Source organism: Syngnathus floridae, chromosome 1, assembly GCF_059516105.1.
Source record: "Syngnathus floridae isolate MCC-2025c chromosome 1, RoL_Sflo_1.0, whole genome shotgun sequence".
Taxonomy (NCBI): Eukaryota; Metazoa; Chordata; class Actinopteri; order Syngnathiformes; family Syngnathidae; genus Syngnathus; species Syngnathus floridae.
Genome location: NC_142413.1, coordinates 23,639,047 through 23,654,619, shown reverse-complemented (window position 1 = coordinate 23,654,619; position 15,573 = coordinate 23,639,047). Strand labels below are relative to the sequence as shown.

Genomic DNA, 15,573 nt, shown 5'->3' with positions numbered 1-15,573 from the left:
TTCAAAATAAATATATACATATAAAAAAATCAAGCTCCCCCATTGCACAGCAAAACAGTTCAGGATAAAAAGTATTCCAGCTCCACCTGCAATACCAAGCAACCAAACAGAACACGTGGAAACAAAAAGAGAGACCTTTGACCTTTGCAGAGCAACTGTATTCCTCCTCTGTGGTAGACTGAATGACTTAAGGAATGTGAACACACCTGTCAATGCGTAGGGCGGAGCGAGTCAGAAAGGTGGTGTCACTTATGTGAATGAGGCCTCAAACACACACAAGCTGGAAGAGTGACACAGCAGCCAGACGATGGAAAGAAAGGGAGCTTGTTGACAAGCAGGAGAACAGAGAGCTCTTCCATGGCTTGGTGGAACCTTCTGGCCCAGATCAGGGACGTCCTGACAGGTCAAAGGGTACGAGAGAATGATCTTCGCCGCTTGGTATCCAATCTGCCTTATGAAGGCCTGGGGAAGAAGAAGCAACCCAACCGCCACTTTCCCGGGAACTCTATCAAGACCACCAAATACACCCTTCTCTTCTTTATACCACTCAATCTCTTTGAGCAGTTTCACCGTCTGGCAAACATCTACTTTGTGGGCCTGGCTATCCTCAACTTTGTGCCCGTGGTGAACGCCTTTGAGCCCGAGGTGGCTCTTATACCCATTTGTGTCATTCTGTCCCTCACCGCCCTTAAAGACGCCTGGGAGGACTTCAGGAGGTACCAGTCAGACAAGAAGCTCAATAACATGCCGTGCTTCATCTATAGCAGGTAACAACCTACATCGTCGTGCGCATTGAGCGCAAAATGGTGCATTCAAGGCACCTCTGTGATCAAAATAAATGTCTGCATGAGTGTGTGCAGCCAGTGTCCCACAGTGCGTGTGTGTGTTTTCTCCTCCTCCTCTGCGTTTGAGCTCCCGGTGGGAATTCTCGACTTAGAAATAGAAATTGTGTGGGAGATTATTCCTCTTTTGAAGAGGCTCACAACAGTATATCTCACTACGGCATTGTGCGCATTTGATGAAAGCCTCAACTGGGTGTTGTGTCAGCAGAGACACTAAGGTTAGCAGGGATCTATTTTTGAACCGCTGGTGTAAAATGAATAATTTACAAAGGAGGATAAAACTCTTGTCATTTTACCAACCATCTCAATGGTGTGATTTTGGAGTTACATTGAGAGGAGGAGTGGAGAATGTGTATTTCCTTGCACGTGAGGCTGAAGGGTTCCCAGTTTGTCATTTGAACCGGAACCTGCACGCTTTCAACCTTTGCACTTAAGTCAGCGCGGATGTTGAGGCAGATGCACCTGTGCGTGTGTATATGTGTTTGTGTGTCAGTCTAGGTGGCCTTGAACGCAATGACGACAGACACTTGTCACTTTGGCCCCAAGCAATGAGATAAGCAGCCTACCCAGCACTCTGGTTGGACATGCTAAATATTTTTAGACTTGTTAGACGTTTTTTTTTTTCCTATGGCTATTTACGGAAGGGAGTGTTTTAAAAGTCAATGTGACAAAACGGATGGCTAATTTCCAAAACAACAAATTCTATTGTGGGTTTCCACACAACGCATAGTGAAAGCATTATGCGCCTTATCATTCTAGACCATCTAATCTACTTGACTTCATAGTCCTGTCAATCCTCTTGCGTTCAAGCAACACAAACAAGATACTATTGCTGTTTTGCAAGAATAGCTCAGTAAGGTTGTCTGAGGCCACTGTTTCCTTGGATAATGACAGATTGAACACAACCAAACCAATCCAAAATAGCAGAATGTATGTTTTAATGGAAAAGTAAAATGAACAATCTGGATACAGAGTTGATGTTGACTAATACTAGCTATACCTACTCGCCATTAATTAGCATTTTGCCTCCGAGCTCTGGAGAGATAAAAAATGGAATGTTACCGTGTGGGCAATTGAGATGTGTATCACCGTGCAAATTGAGCTCAAAATGATATAATATAATATAATATAATATAATATAATATAATATAATATAATATAATATAATATAATATAATATATCATGGCAGCACGTTAGATAGATAGATAGATAGATAGATAGATAGATAGATAGATAGATAGATAGATAGATAGATAGATAGATAGATAGATAGATAGATAGACAGACAGACAGACAGACAGACAGACAGACAGACAGACAGACAGACAGACAGACAGACAGACAGACAGACAGACAGACAGACAGACAGACAGGTAGGTAGGTAGGTAGGTAGGTAGGTAGGTAGGTAGGTAGGTAGGTAGGTAGGTAGGTAGGTAGGTAGATAGATAGATAGATAGATAGATAGATAGATAGATAGATAGATAGATAGATAGATAGATAGATAGATAGATAGATAGATAGATAGATAGATAGATAGATAGATAGATAGATAGATAGATAGATAGATAGATAGATAGATAGATAGATAGATAGATAGATAGATAGATAGATAGATAGATAGATAGATAGATAGATAGATAGATAGATAGATAGATAGATAGATGTTGTTAGTGACTCATCAAAAAACACAAAAGGCTAAAACATACATACACTTCAGCTCATTGTATCCCAGGTGTGGTGTTGTGAGGAAGCCACCCGATCAGGTTGTACATGAAGGGCAGCATACCTGCAGTTGTCTGTCACTACTAGTTAGCCAGCGCTTCCAGCACAGCTACATGGACGAGAATTTCCGTGAGAAGTATCACAACCTGGGGCAAAAAGGCCTCTTTTTTTTACTTCAAGTGGCAGGCATGTGCAAAAATCCCTCATGTCTCCGTGGGTCTTCCAGAAAAGACAAGCAATTTGTGGAGCGGCGTTGGAAGGATGCACGCGTGGGTGACTTTGTGAAGGCGCTTTGCAACGAAATCGTCCCTGCAGACCTCCTGCTTCTGCACACATCAGACCGCAATGGGATGTGCCACATAGAGACGTCCAACCTGGATGGCGAGACCAACCTCAAAGAGAGAAAGGTGGTTCCCGGACTCTGCGTCACGGTGAGCACGACCAGTAATTCATCATCGTCGTTGATGACGGCCAAACCAAAGTAATCTGACGTGTCTTACGTGTCTTATGCGTAGTTGGTGGTGCAGCCCGCCAAGATGAATACCTCACCAATTGATTGACATGCAAACATTTTGTACTTCATGTGCCTGTGTCTGATATAACAATCATATCACTCTGGGAGAGCCGGTTTCATGACATGGAGCTCCACTGTCTTTCACCAGGAGCCCGACTTTGAACCTGAAAGTTTCAACAGTGTTGTGGTATGCGAAAAGCCCAACAGCAATCTGAATTACTTCAAGTGTTATGTGTAAGTATCAAATACGGTCACTCTCCAAAGTCAAACACAATCTGTTACCACTGGTTAAATCTGAATTGCTCTGAATTCAAAATAAGGTTTTCAATTGAGCTTCATTATATTTAGAAAAAGTCTTTCTGGAGTCCAGACAGTCAACATCACAAAAGGATTACATTTACAGGCAGTGCTTTGAGAAACGTTTTAAAATTACTGACTGCAGTAGAAGTTGACCAACGGAAAATGATATAAAATGAAAACTGTTGGAGGTAGACGGAAGTTACGCAGTCCAAACAGATGGATGTCTGGATTTATGAAACCTTTCAGAGCAGGGTAAAACCTAATTCCTACCCACTTGCTGCACTTTCTGATGCCATCAGAGGCATCATTAGAGCTATAATAGACTCTAATCAATTTCCCTGGGAGTTACAAATCGAATAGCTCATCTCTTCTTGCTGCCCAGCTGTGGCCTAAAAGGCAGACAATTGAAAATGCGGGACGTATACAATGAATGTCTAACAAGGGGTATTCTTTCTTCTGCCACAGGGAGAAACCAAATGAAGAAAAAGTCGGCGCTGGAATTGGGAGTCTGCTGCTTCGAGGTTGCACTGTCAGAAATACCGACCACGCTGTCGGCTTTGTGGTGTATGCAGGTACATATTGTTCATTCTCTCCGACCATCTTAACTGCTGAAGGAAGGAAGGAAGGAAGGGAGGAAGGAAGGAAGGAAGGAAGGAAGGAAGGAAGGAAGGAAGGAAGGAAGGAAGGAAGGAAGGAAGGAAGGAAGGAAGGAAGGAAGGATGGATGGATGGATGGATGGATGGATGGATGGATGGATGGATGGATGGATGGATGGATGGATGGATGGATGGATGGATGGATGGATGGATGGATGGATGGATGGATGGATGGATGGATGGATGGATGGATGGATGGATGGATGATAATAATGATAATAACCTTCTTGTCCCACCATCAAGGCCATGAAACAAAGTCAATGCTGAACAACAATGGGCCAAGATACAAACGCAGCAAACTGGAGCGGAAACTGAACGTGGACGTCATCTTTTGCGTCATTCTGCTCCTCGCCATGTGTCTCGTCGGAGCACTAGGTCGGTGACGAATTACATAACCAAACCATGAAATCATTATGCACATCACTTTATGTTTAAAAGCTTTGAAACCTGGGAGGGGGCATTTAATTTGCACTAGCCGGTGATTGGTCACTTTGGCCCCAAGCCCATTTTGCTGAATGACGATGGGTGGCAGTGGGTGCGGAGAGGCGTGGCGCCAAAAATAGCCTCCCCCTTTATGGCAGCTGATGTGATTGAGACTCCTGTCCTTACACATTTAGGTCACTTCTTTTGGCGGCAGGCACTACCTGGCGTGCCCCCTTACCTAGTGCCCAACAGCAACGACCAAGTGGACAGTCCCAGTCTGTCCAGCTTCTACATGTTCTTCAGCATGATCATCCTTCTGCAGGTTGAAACAAGTCTTCACCTCTTGTTTTGATGCCAAAACCCCCCAGAAATAAACATTTGAGTTATTGTTCTATCTTCTTTCAGGTTCTGATCCCAATCTCCCTCTATGTTTCCATTGAGCTGGTGAAGATTGGCCAGATCTTCTTTATCACGCAAGACATAGACCTTTACGATGAGGAGACAGACAGCCGAATACAGTGTAAAGCTCTGAACATTACGGAGGACCTAGGGCAGATTGAGTACATCTTCTCCGACAAGACGGGCACGCTCACTGAGAACAAGATGGTGTTTCGACGTTGCTCCATCATGGGAACGGAGTACCCGCACAAAGAGAATGGTAAACATCACCAATACATTCCATCATTCGTGCATTGTGAAAGCTGTCCTCAAGCATGAATCACTCAATAAGTGTCAACAGTACATAAAGGGAAAGCGATAGTGACTCCGTCATAGGAAAATTCATTGTTTAACTTTTACAAACAATTGTTCACCACAGTGGAATGTGGACATGCTAGAAGGTGTTGTTTGGAAACCAAGACTAAACATGTACCTGAGAAAATAGTACAAGTTTTACTTCTGCAAGTGTCTAAATCAGTACTGTATGCCTGTGTGTGTGTGTGTGTGAGAGTCTCTGTCTCTCTGTCTCTTTCTCTCTCCTCTATTTTAAATAACACAACATTGTTTGGGCGGGTTTAGCCATCCGCTTGGCTATTATTGATGAGCCAGAATCCGAAGAAGAGGTCATCTATACCCAGCAGCCACAATCCCCACAGCACGGATGGTCTCTGGATGCTGAGGCCAGCAGCCCCGAAGGCACTCATCGGCACCATGAAAGCAGACAAAAGAACAAGTTTGCAGGAAACGCCCAGAGCAACGTGGCCTTCAGCAGTCGACTGGTAGGATGAGTGCTCAGTCAAGATTTGGTTCTAGAGATGCTGGAGGGAACCACAGGGGGCTTGTGTACTTGCTTGGTCTGACACTGTGAGGCAGCCCCAAAAAAATATACGTATATAGGGAAATCATGAAGAATTGTCTTGACCGTGCATGAGGGTCACTCAAGGTCAGATCTGCAAAAACACTCATTCTTCCATAGTCGTAATGGGACCGATAATTTAATTGAATGAAAAACAAACGATCCTACACTTAGTAAGGGTTATTATTAAATTTTTTAATAATGACACTATATGAATCATTATTAAACAATTTATAGATCATTGAATGTTTGAACCCAGATTTGTGATACATATCAACCACTACGACACCATGCTGGAACATGAATGATAATAAATAATTGTAATAATAATGTGTAAAAACTTTAATCAAAAGACAAATTAAACATAAAATAGTATTGTTTAAATTGATCGCTGGTAAGAACAATTGATTCGGGGAAGGCCTCATCACCATTACAATCTTATTATTAGCATACAGACAAAATAACATGCACATACCTGCGTCAAGGATGAACTACTCACAAAGGCCACTTGAAAATAGTGTTTCTTTGTTCTACTTCCTTGTGCGTGGAGGCTGACAAATGGACTGATGGCCATAACATTGTGGAATGGAAGATTCCATTGATGTCAATGACTAAAATTCGAAAAATGCATTTCATGTCTACATTAGCATCATTGTCCAGGTCCTCCCTGTGATTTAATGGAATCTTTCTTGGCTCTTGCACTGCCCCTCAACAAAGTAATGTGTTGTAATGTTGTAAGTTGTATATTTTTTGCGCCTTCTTGGAATGTGTTTTCTAGTATTAATGTTTTTTATCACATCGAAATGTTGTGGAAGTAGAAACAAACCAAAAACCTTTGCACAAGACTGAATCTCTCCAAATACAAATACTGTGTGTTAGTGTGTTTGGTGAACGCATTATACACACATAAATTGTTATATATAGCTCAAATTGACTTTTTTTTTTTTTTTTGCTCAACCTTTTGGTCAGTAGACCTTTTGGACACCAGCGGTCATTGCAGATGGTCAATCCGTGAGGCGTCAGTGGTGAGCACATTTATCTTGGCTGAAAGTTGACCAAGCGTCCGTGACTGGGCATATGGTCGTGCTGGGCGCCATTTGGCTTAGACCACCGATGTCACTTAAACGGAAAGCATGCACTATCTATACATCATAATATATGGTAGAATAGTTCACTTTCTGTGTTTGTCTGTGGCGGGTAGAGGCCAGAAGAGCCATACCAAGACTAAGAAAGTCCAATGAGATAAACTCTCATTCCAGATTTATTATACAGTGCATATAAGTAAAATAAAAATAAAATTCATTTGAATAAATCTTTTTCAATTTCCACCAGCTATAAATTAATAGACTGATTCATTTCTTTGGCGCAGGAAACTGAGGTGATTCAAGACAGGAAGCTGCTCGGGCAGGTCAGCGTAGCAGAGAGTACGATTAGCAGCAGCAGTCAGAAAATGGATCCATACCTAGACTTTTTTCTGGCTCTTGCCATTTGCAACACGGTGGTGGTTTCCATGGCAACAGCTCGGAGACAGAGGGTGAGTGTTCTGTTTACTGTCATTGTGGGTGGGAAATAAAAAAGGAAGTGAGAAAAGATGACAGAGGGATTTCTTCTTTTAATAGAAGTAATCATTTATTTTTGCGCCCTAAGCCTAGTGCCTTGTGTTCTGTCTTTAAAAATAAATATCACAAATTGATACCCCTGTAAATAAAATTCTGAATTAAATATATTACTGTATTCTCATTATTTAATGGCTTTAGGTCTCTGAGTTATATATGATTTGACCAGCTTGCAGGTTTAACTCAGATTTAATTGCTTCTCCCAGAATGAAATGAATTCTCCAGTTGTTTAAAGTCTTCACTTTTATCTGTGGTCAGTACTAAATTGCTCCTAATTTGTCTCTGCCAGTTGCAAAGATACCAAGCCTTTTCTAAATGAGCTCGGTATTAAAGGTGAGATATACAGGGCAGCCGAGGTTACTTGCATTAATTTAGTTATTTCTGGAAGCCTGACAAATGGGAGAATATAGCTTTGCCGCAGTTGTGTAATTTAAGATGTACAATGCAGCTGAAATATATGATGAAAAATAACACATGATAAACAAATGGTTTCATTTTCTTTCAGACGCATAAATATCCATCTTCCTTCCAGTCAACTAATCCTTTGGATAATTTCTCCAACCTCTTGACGAAGGCAAGCTCTCTTCGCAAAGTATTTGCATCCAAAAGGGACCGATCTTTCTCAGACGCCTCTTTTAAAGAGGACGACCGCTTTAACCCCTTTCCGAAAGAGGATGACTCTGGAGTTTTTTCATCATGTGGTCAGACCATTGAATCCAACGGCCGAAATTATGAGGCCGAAAGTCCAGACGAGGCGGCTTTGGTGTATGCCGCCAAAGCGTACGGTTTCATTCTGCTTAGCCGCACCCCCGACAGCGTGACAGTGAGGCTGCCATCGGGTCAAGTCCTGGTCTTTGAGGTGCTGGACACGCTGACCTTCGACTCGAACAGGAAAAGAATGTCCGTGTTGGTGCGCCATCCCATCACCAAAGAGTGTGTGCTGTACACTAAGGGTGCAGACTACTCAATCATGGAGCTGCTCGGAGCACCATATGCCGGTGAAGACACTTTATACAGACCGAAGAACTCAAATCCAAAAGAAAACCATGCGAATATTTGCCTGTTTTTCTACATTTCTAGAGCATCTCAGTGGAAATCAGAAGACTGTCGTAGCAGATACTCAGTATCACCTCGACTGCTATGCTAAAGAAGGGCTGCGCACGCTTTGCTTTACAAAGAAGGTACGCAGCGGAGAATGTGAACAATTACAAGCATGTTTGTGCCCTGCTACTGCAACAGCTCCTTGGTTGTGATGTGCGTGCTGCAGGTTGTTAGCGCCCAAGACTACAACGTATGGTCCGTGAGCAGACAGAGCGCTATGGCCGCCATCGACGGCAGAGAGCAGCTCATTATGGACACCGCTGTGCAGCTGGAGACAAATCTCACCCTGCTGGGTAACAAGTTAACAACCCATCCATCCCCACGCCTGTAAAACATACATCTATCTGTAAATGTCTTCTCGCAGGGGCGACAGGCATTGAGGACCGTCTGCAGGAGAGCGTTCCAGATACCATCCTGGCGCTGCGGGAAGCAGGGATTAAGGTGTGGGTGCTGACTGGTGACAAGTTGGAAACGGCCGTCAACATTGGCTATGCCTGCCGACTGTTGGAAGACGAAGACCTGGTGATTAACATGAGCTGCAAAAATAAGGTGAGGAGGCACTTCACCGCCCTACTATGTCCACCTTATGTCCAAGCTAAGGTAAGAGGATGAGGGAGTGGAGCCCCGCTTGTTACCCAAGGCTCGAAATAAGTGGATCGCAGTTTGTGAGGCAGAATTTGCATTTTGCACCTCATCAAAACACAATGAATAGCAAAACTGATAATTGACAAAAAAAGTAAAAAAGTACAATCTAAAAGACCTACAGAGGAACATATACAGACATACACCGACAATCTTTTTTTTTAAGCGGCATTTAACGTGAGTAGCTACTTAAGACAGCGATTAACTCATGCGGCTACATTTGTGGAGTGCTATTTTTATAGTAATCGTTACCTTCTTCACCGTGGCGGCTAATAAGAAACAAGCTCAGTGGCCTAGTAGTAGAGTGTCCGCCCTGAGACTGGAAGGTTGTGGGTTCTAAACCCCGGCCGGGTCATACCAAAGACTATAAAAATGGGACCCATTGCCTCCCTGCTTGGCACTCAGCATTAAGGGTTGGAATTGGGGGGTTAGATTACCAAATGATTCCCGAGCGCGGCACCGCTGCTGCTCACTGCTCCCCTCTCCCCCAGGGGATGGATCAAAATCACATGGGAATGGGTTAAATGCAGAGGACAAATTTCACCACACCCAGATGTGTGTGTGACGATGATCATTGGGGGACTTAACAAAGCTATGCTAACTTCTAAGCTAATTTAAGATTGACATAGCTAGCATGTTTAGCACCGTGATTACAGTAAGTGCTTGGGTGACAACATTTTCACAATCTATGTACAATATATTTACATAGGCAATGAGAGCAGTAGTGTATATGACAACTGTACATTTATTGAGTGGCAAAATAGTACATGAATAAACTTCTCATCTCATTGACCATCGCTCACACTTTATATGACATTTTGACTGCATACAATCGCTGGAAACAAAATATGTGGCCCACTTTGTATCATGTGTAAAGTAACACAACTTTTTTTTATGTACTGTCTGTGACCCGCCAAATAATATGAACCATTTATTTCAGCTTGTATGCACTTCCATCCTGGATTCTACTCTGGAAGAGGTGCGAAGGTATGAAAACGACCCTCGTAATGTGGACACCACCCCAGACATCTCTCTGGTGATCGATGGACACACCTTGGCCATGCTTCTGTCCAAGGATCTGCACGGTCGCTTTGTGGATCTGGCAAAGCGCTGCCGCTCTGTGCTCTGCTGTCGGGTCACGCCCTTGCAGAAGAGCAGCATGGTGAAGCTCATCAGGGAGAAGCTCAAAGTCATGACTCTAGCTGTCGGTAAGTCAAAAATATACTTTTTACAGTTGTTTGGACTTGTGTTCAGCTCTTTATTGTCATTTATCGAATGAATGAGCATGTTATCCCTTCTCAGGCAGAAAAACAACAGTGTGATTTCAGGTTGCTTATATAGACTAATGCATTCCTGCAGGGTCATGTGTGCGTTCTGTGAGTCTTCCAGTCTCTCTGTAGCTCTGTTGCAACATGCTATTGACACCGAGGTCAGCCTTTTTTGTTTGTCTAGAGAGTCGCATAAACAAATGTTTGCATAAGTTTTGTCTGGAAGCAATTGAAAGCCCTCATAATAACTACCGCAACTGCTTTTCAAGTGACAACATGTAACATGTGACCACAGGTGACGGTGCCAATGATGTTAACATGATCCAAGCAGCTGATATTGGGATCGGGATTTCCGGTCAGGAGGGGATGCAGGTTAGAATCACTAACATGCCAATACTTCAGTGCTATATGTGTAATTTCACATTGTCATTCGCAGGCAGTCATGGCGAGTGACTTTGCTATCTCTCGCTTCAAACATCTTAAAAAGCTCCTGCTGGTTCACGGACACTGGTGCTACACTCGCTTGGCCAATATGATCATTTACTTCTTCTTTAAGAATTTGGTGGGTAAATAAAATGGAGCGGTGGTGTGTAAGTCCTGCTTGTCCTCTTGTCATCTAACCAAATTTGTTTTAATGTCACTGATCTCTCCAGGCCAATGTCAACCTGCTCTTCTGGTATCAGTTCTTTTGTGGCTTTACAGCGACGGCTATGCTGGACTATTGGCTGCTGATTTTCTTCAACCTCTTCTTCACCTCCGCACCCCCCATCATGTTTGGGATCATGGACAGAGATGTTTCGGCAGAAGTGCTGCTCGGGGTTCCTGAACTCTATAGAACTGGACAAGGTGCAGGGGTCAGTAAAAATCTATCCAATTTTTGGGGGGGGCCCGGCAGACGATTGTACATTCTGGATGGAGTGTCAATAAATAAAAAAAAAATGACTTTCTATACACAATATAATTTCCAAAGATGCAAACACTAGTAATTACTAGTTAGTAATTACTAGTGTTTGTATTTTTTGGAAATTATATTGTATATAGAAAGTCAATTTTCTTCTGATTTTTTGACACTCCATTCAGAATTACCATCAAATTTGATGGTAATTTTGGACATCATTATTTTAGGAATATCGTTTTTGCACCTTCTGGGTTTCCATGCTTGATGCCTTCTACCAGAGTCTCGTATGCTTCTTCATTCCATACTTGGTAAGACAACGTTCAGCAGTGGAGTCTACCATCATTCTACAGTCTAGAAACACCACTTTTCATTTTTCCATAGGTTTATAAAGATTTGGACGTTGACGTTTTCACATTTGGAATGCCTTTGAATGCAGTTTCTTTAATTACCATCCTGCTGCATCTGTCAATAGAGATCAAATCCTGGGTGAGCACCAAACAAGAACAACGAAAAAATCATGACACTGTATATATAAATATAAAAAACATATGGAGAATTTGGGAATTATTGTTCTAGACCAGTGATTCTTAACCTTATTGGAGGTACTGAACCCCACCAGTTTCATGTGCGCATTCACCGAACCCCTCTTTAGTGAACAAATTACTTTTTTCAAATTCAAGACATCATTGTTTATTTATTACAGGTGCACGAAATGAGCCATGCATGAACATCACCTTGTTCAAAGAACATAACCAATACAATGCATGAACTCAAAACAAATTACATACCTGCAAATCAGCGTGACTTCTGCTGTTGCCTTTGCGAGACCAGTTCAGATAGTATGTGTCGTCACAAATTTACACAATAATTCAGGTGTGTTCAGATCTCCGCAGTGAAGGCTCTGCCGAACCCCTGAGACTGACTCACCGAACCCCTAGGGTTCGACCGAACCCAGGTTAAGAACCACTGTTCTAAACTCATACTGTTTCCATCAGAAAACTACAGGCACTATTTTTAGTAACATAACACTTCTAACAAATAGTAATGTCTATCATGCATAAATTTACAGTGAATCTAGTTAGTAAAATGAATCGATTTATCTTATTGTTTTTTTATTGTACTGAGCAGCAGACATATTTATGTAATGCATTTCTATGGGTAGTCTCACTCTCTTTGGTCTCACTGGTCTTTCGTGGCAAAAAAGCATTCACGTTATATCACACTTTAGTTTGGAGGGGTTTTTTTTTTGTGGCAAAATGTTCCATCCATCTCCCCTGACTAGAAAGACCACGGGTGCCCAACCCAAAAAAACCCCAAACAAACAGGAGAATAGGGTAGTAATTGGTACTGGTCTTTATGTCACATTCCATCAATGAACATTGTTCCAACCACAACAATTTGGAGTGTTCAACTTTGGAATGTCTACTGTCAACGTATCTGACATGTTTTGGAACTACAGTCTTGTTGTTGCTTTTTTTGGTGGTTTGCAGACTGTGGTTCATTGGATCATCATGCTGGGCAGTGTTGCCGTGTCCTTCATCCTGACGCTGTTATACACTTCTTGTATTACCTGCAATTCATACTGGACGCTTCAGAAGCAACTGGCAGACCCTATTTTCTACCTTATCTGCATCATCACAACAGTGGTGGCCCTACTGCCCAGGTAATATTGAAAAGATTCTTCCACCATTGCAACTCTGTGGGGAAAAAAAACAATAGCACGGTAACACAATGATTTAATGTTCATTAATATTGACATTTAATAAAGAGGTTACCCATTTGACTATCACAGCAATCAGGCACATCATTAGCCTCTGAACATAAACAATCAGATGAAACACGAGCGGTATTAAAAATATTAGCTTCACATCAGATCCTCATTTTTGCACATATATTTCAGACCCATCCACGATAGTGTTAATCTGCAATATAGAGGCCGTATAAAACATTTTCAAAAACAGTTTTACTCCTCCCACGTGCTTTAAACACACTTATTGTACAATGTTACCATATATTTGGAACTGAGTCTTCTTGGGCAATAGCATTATTTTAAAACAAGCAGATAAAGTTTAATTGGTACTGTTTTGACTCCCCTTACGTTTATGACAAAATACCATATTTTAAAACTTTCTTATGGGGCAAATACAATGAATTATAAAAATCATGAGTGGCTGCTTCTCATCATTCTGTTTGTTGACGCCTTCTCAAAGTGAGGATATTTAGAAGGAATGCCCTGATTTACATCAAAGTGCCGCATGTTTTTCACTGGCCTACTTTCTCACCATTGCACTCTCTCCCCCAGGTACACGTTTCACGTGATGAGGAACTCTATCGCCCCCTCCCCGATTGTGCAAGCCAGGCATCTGGACCGCCTGGATGCGTCCACAAAGGAGGTGTGGATCAAAGAGTGGAGGGGCTACAGGGGCGCAGGGGCGGTTAAACGCTCCAAGCTCTCCGATCCACCCTCTCCCAACAATCCTCGGACCCCAACTTACCCTGATAACTTAGAGAACGAAATCACACTAACGTCATTTAAAATATGAAGAAAAGGGCTACAAAAAATACCGTTATAGAATTAAGATGGTAATTTATTCAGAACTTTTTTTTTTACATCTGGAAGTAGCTCAGCAGTGGAGCACTTGAGCATGGAGCACTTTCTGCAGGGAGAAAAAAAATCCCCTTTGACATGTGAATTGTAATTCAAACTTTTTCTTTTTTTTTTTGGCGCTACAATGAACAACATAGTATAAGCCAGTTACATTCCTGATGGGAATTCAGGGTGCATGCAGCGAAACATAGTAGTCATGGAAAACTGTATTCTGTATGTAACTCTGTAAACGACACATGATGTTACATGATGTATGATGGAATGAATGAATTGTCTTTCAGGGTGGTCCTACACGGAGCGTAGGTGATTTGTGTGTGTGCGTGTGTGTGTGTGTGTGTCTGTGTGCGTGTGTGTGTGTCTGCGTGCGTGTGTGTGTGTTAATTCCTTATCACACAGAAAGGCTTATGGAAATTCAAACCTTTAGCTGAAACTACTTGTAAAAAGGCCTTGATTTATCATTGGCATACTTCACTGTCGTGCCAGTGACGGAATATATTTTTTAAGACCACACTTCTTTCTTCAGCCTAATCTTAATTTTAAAAGCATTGTACAACTCAAAGTACTTTTGTTTGGATGGATATAATAATAAAAACAAAACAGCTCATGAGAGTTGAATTCAAGAACTGATTGAGATATTTTGCAGACATTTTATAGATAGTGACCAAAATTACTTGATAATTTTTTAGATGAATAGCTTGCCATATAATTGCCAAAAAACGGTGCTTTGGGGCATTTCACGTTTTCTTTTGTATCAGTAAAAATACTTGGAGTAGTGCCAGACATAAAATGAACAAAAATATGAAGAGAACATGGTGGCCTCTGGTTTTCCCCCTTCAGTTTAAGTAATCATTGCTGTCCTCCAGTGTTGAACTGATGTAACTGCCTAAAGGTCAAAGGGACGCCGATGAATGGAGATGTTAAAATGTCCATTACATTTTAATAGTCTGCACAATGTGAAACGTTTCAAGAAAACGTATAGTGCACGCACAGTTAATGCACATGTCTGCAAAATTTAGACATAGACGTGACACCATTGTACCAAGCAAAACGTATTGTATAGTTTGTTGCAAATGAGACATGTCATTCCTGGGTCTCGTAATCAAAAGTCTCTTATATTACTGTTAAATATGCAAAGACTCAAGAATTACAATGCAGGGGAAGCTGTTAATACCAGTGACTTGTTGCCATTCTCATATGGTATGAAGCAGTACTTTTAGATCGCTTGATAGCTGCAAAAATTCACAACTACACATTTGAACAAATGGACAATTTACACGACTGCAAAATATGAATTTAATCATACATTATTGTGGTTGATAGCCACTTGTGGAGTTTATTTGAAAACAGATAAATATTAATATGCAAGACTTAAATTCTATAAACCTCTGCCCCTGTGCCAGTGTTCACATTTTCAGATGATCATAAATCCCATTTCTAGAAAATCAGAACATCCCATTACCGGTGAGGTACGTATTTTGGGAAACGGTCAGCCCGATACTTGTGATCCTTGATATCATTTATTATTTAAATTTTAAAAAGTCGCAGATGCAATTAATTTAATGTATTTTAAATACACACAATATTTTTATGTTATCTTGTTCTACGTTTTGTCATATTTGGGTTTGTTTTGTTTTAAACGTAGTCGTCCACAAATGAGTTCAGTCATCGTGTTTCGTCAAAAATTCTGC

The 15,573-nt window shown here is 41.6% G+C and overlaps 1 protein-coding gene across 1 annotated transcript; it reads left to right on the top strand.

Moving 5' to 3' along the window:
• The first annotated feature begins 257 nt into the window (after positions 1–257).
• On the top strand, positions 258–14,508 carry atp10b (ATPase phospholipid transporting 10B). Its single transcript, XM_088389011.1, has 21 exons — positions 258–767; positions 2,792–2,996; positions 3,228–3,313; positions 3,845–3,951; positions 4,279–4,410; positions 4,653–4,780; positions 4,864–5,116; positions 5,476–5,675; positions 7,122–7,286; positions 7,874–8,366; positions 8,449–8,549; positions 8,636–8,762; positions 8,834–9,018; positions 10,052–10,319; positions 10,675–10,751; positions 10,816–10,941; positions 11,033–11,233; positions 11,505–11,585; positions 11,659–11,763; positions 12,768–12,940; positions 13,580–14,508. Exons 1-21 carry the CDS (start codon positions 358–360, stop codon positions 13,818–13,820), a joined length of 3,864 nt encoding a protein of 1,287 aa, XP_088245137.1. The 5' UTR covers positions 258–357; the 3' UTR covers positions 13,821–14,508.
• Positions 14,509–15,573: the final 1,065 nt, after the last annotated feature.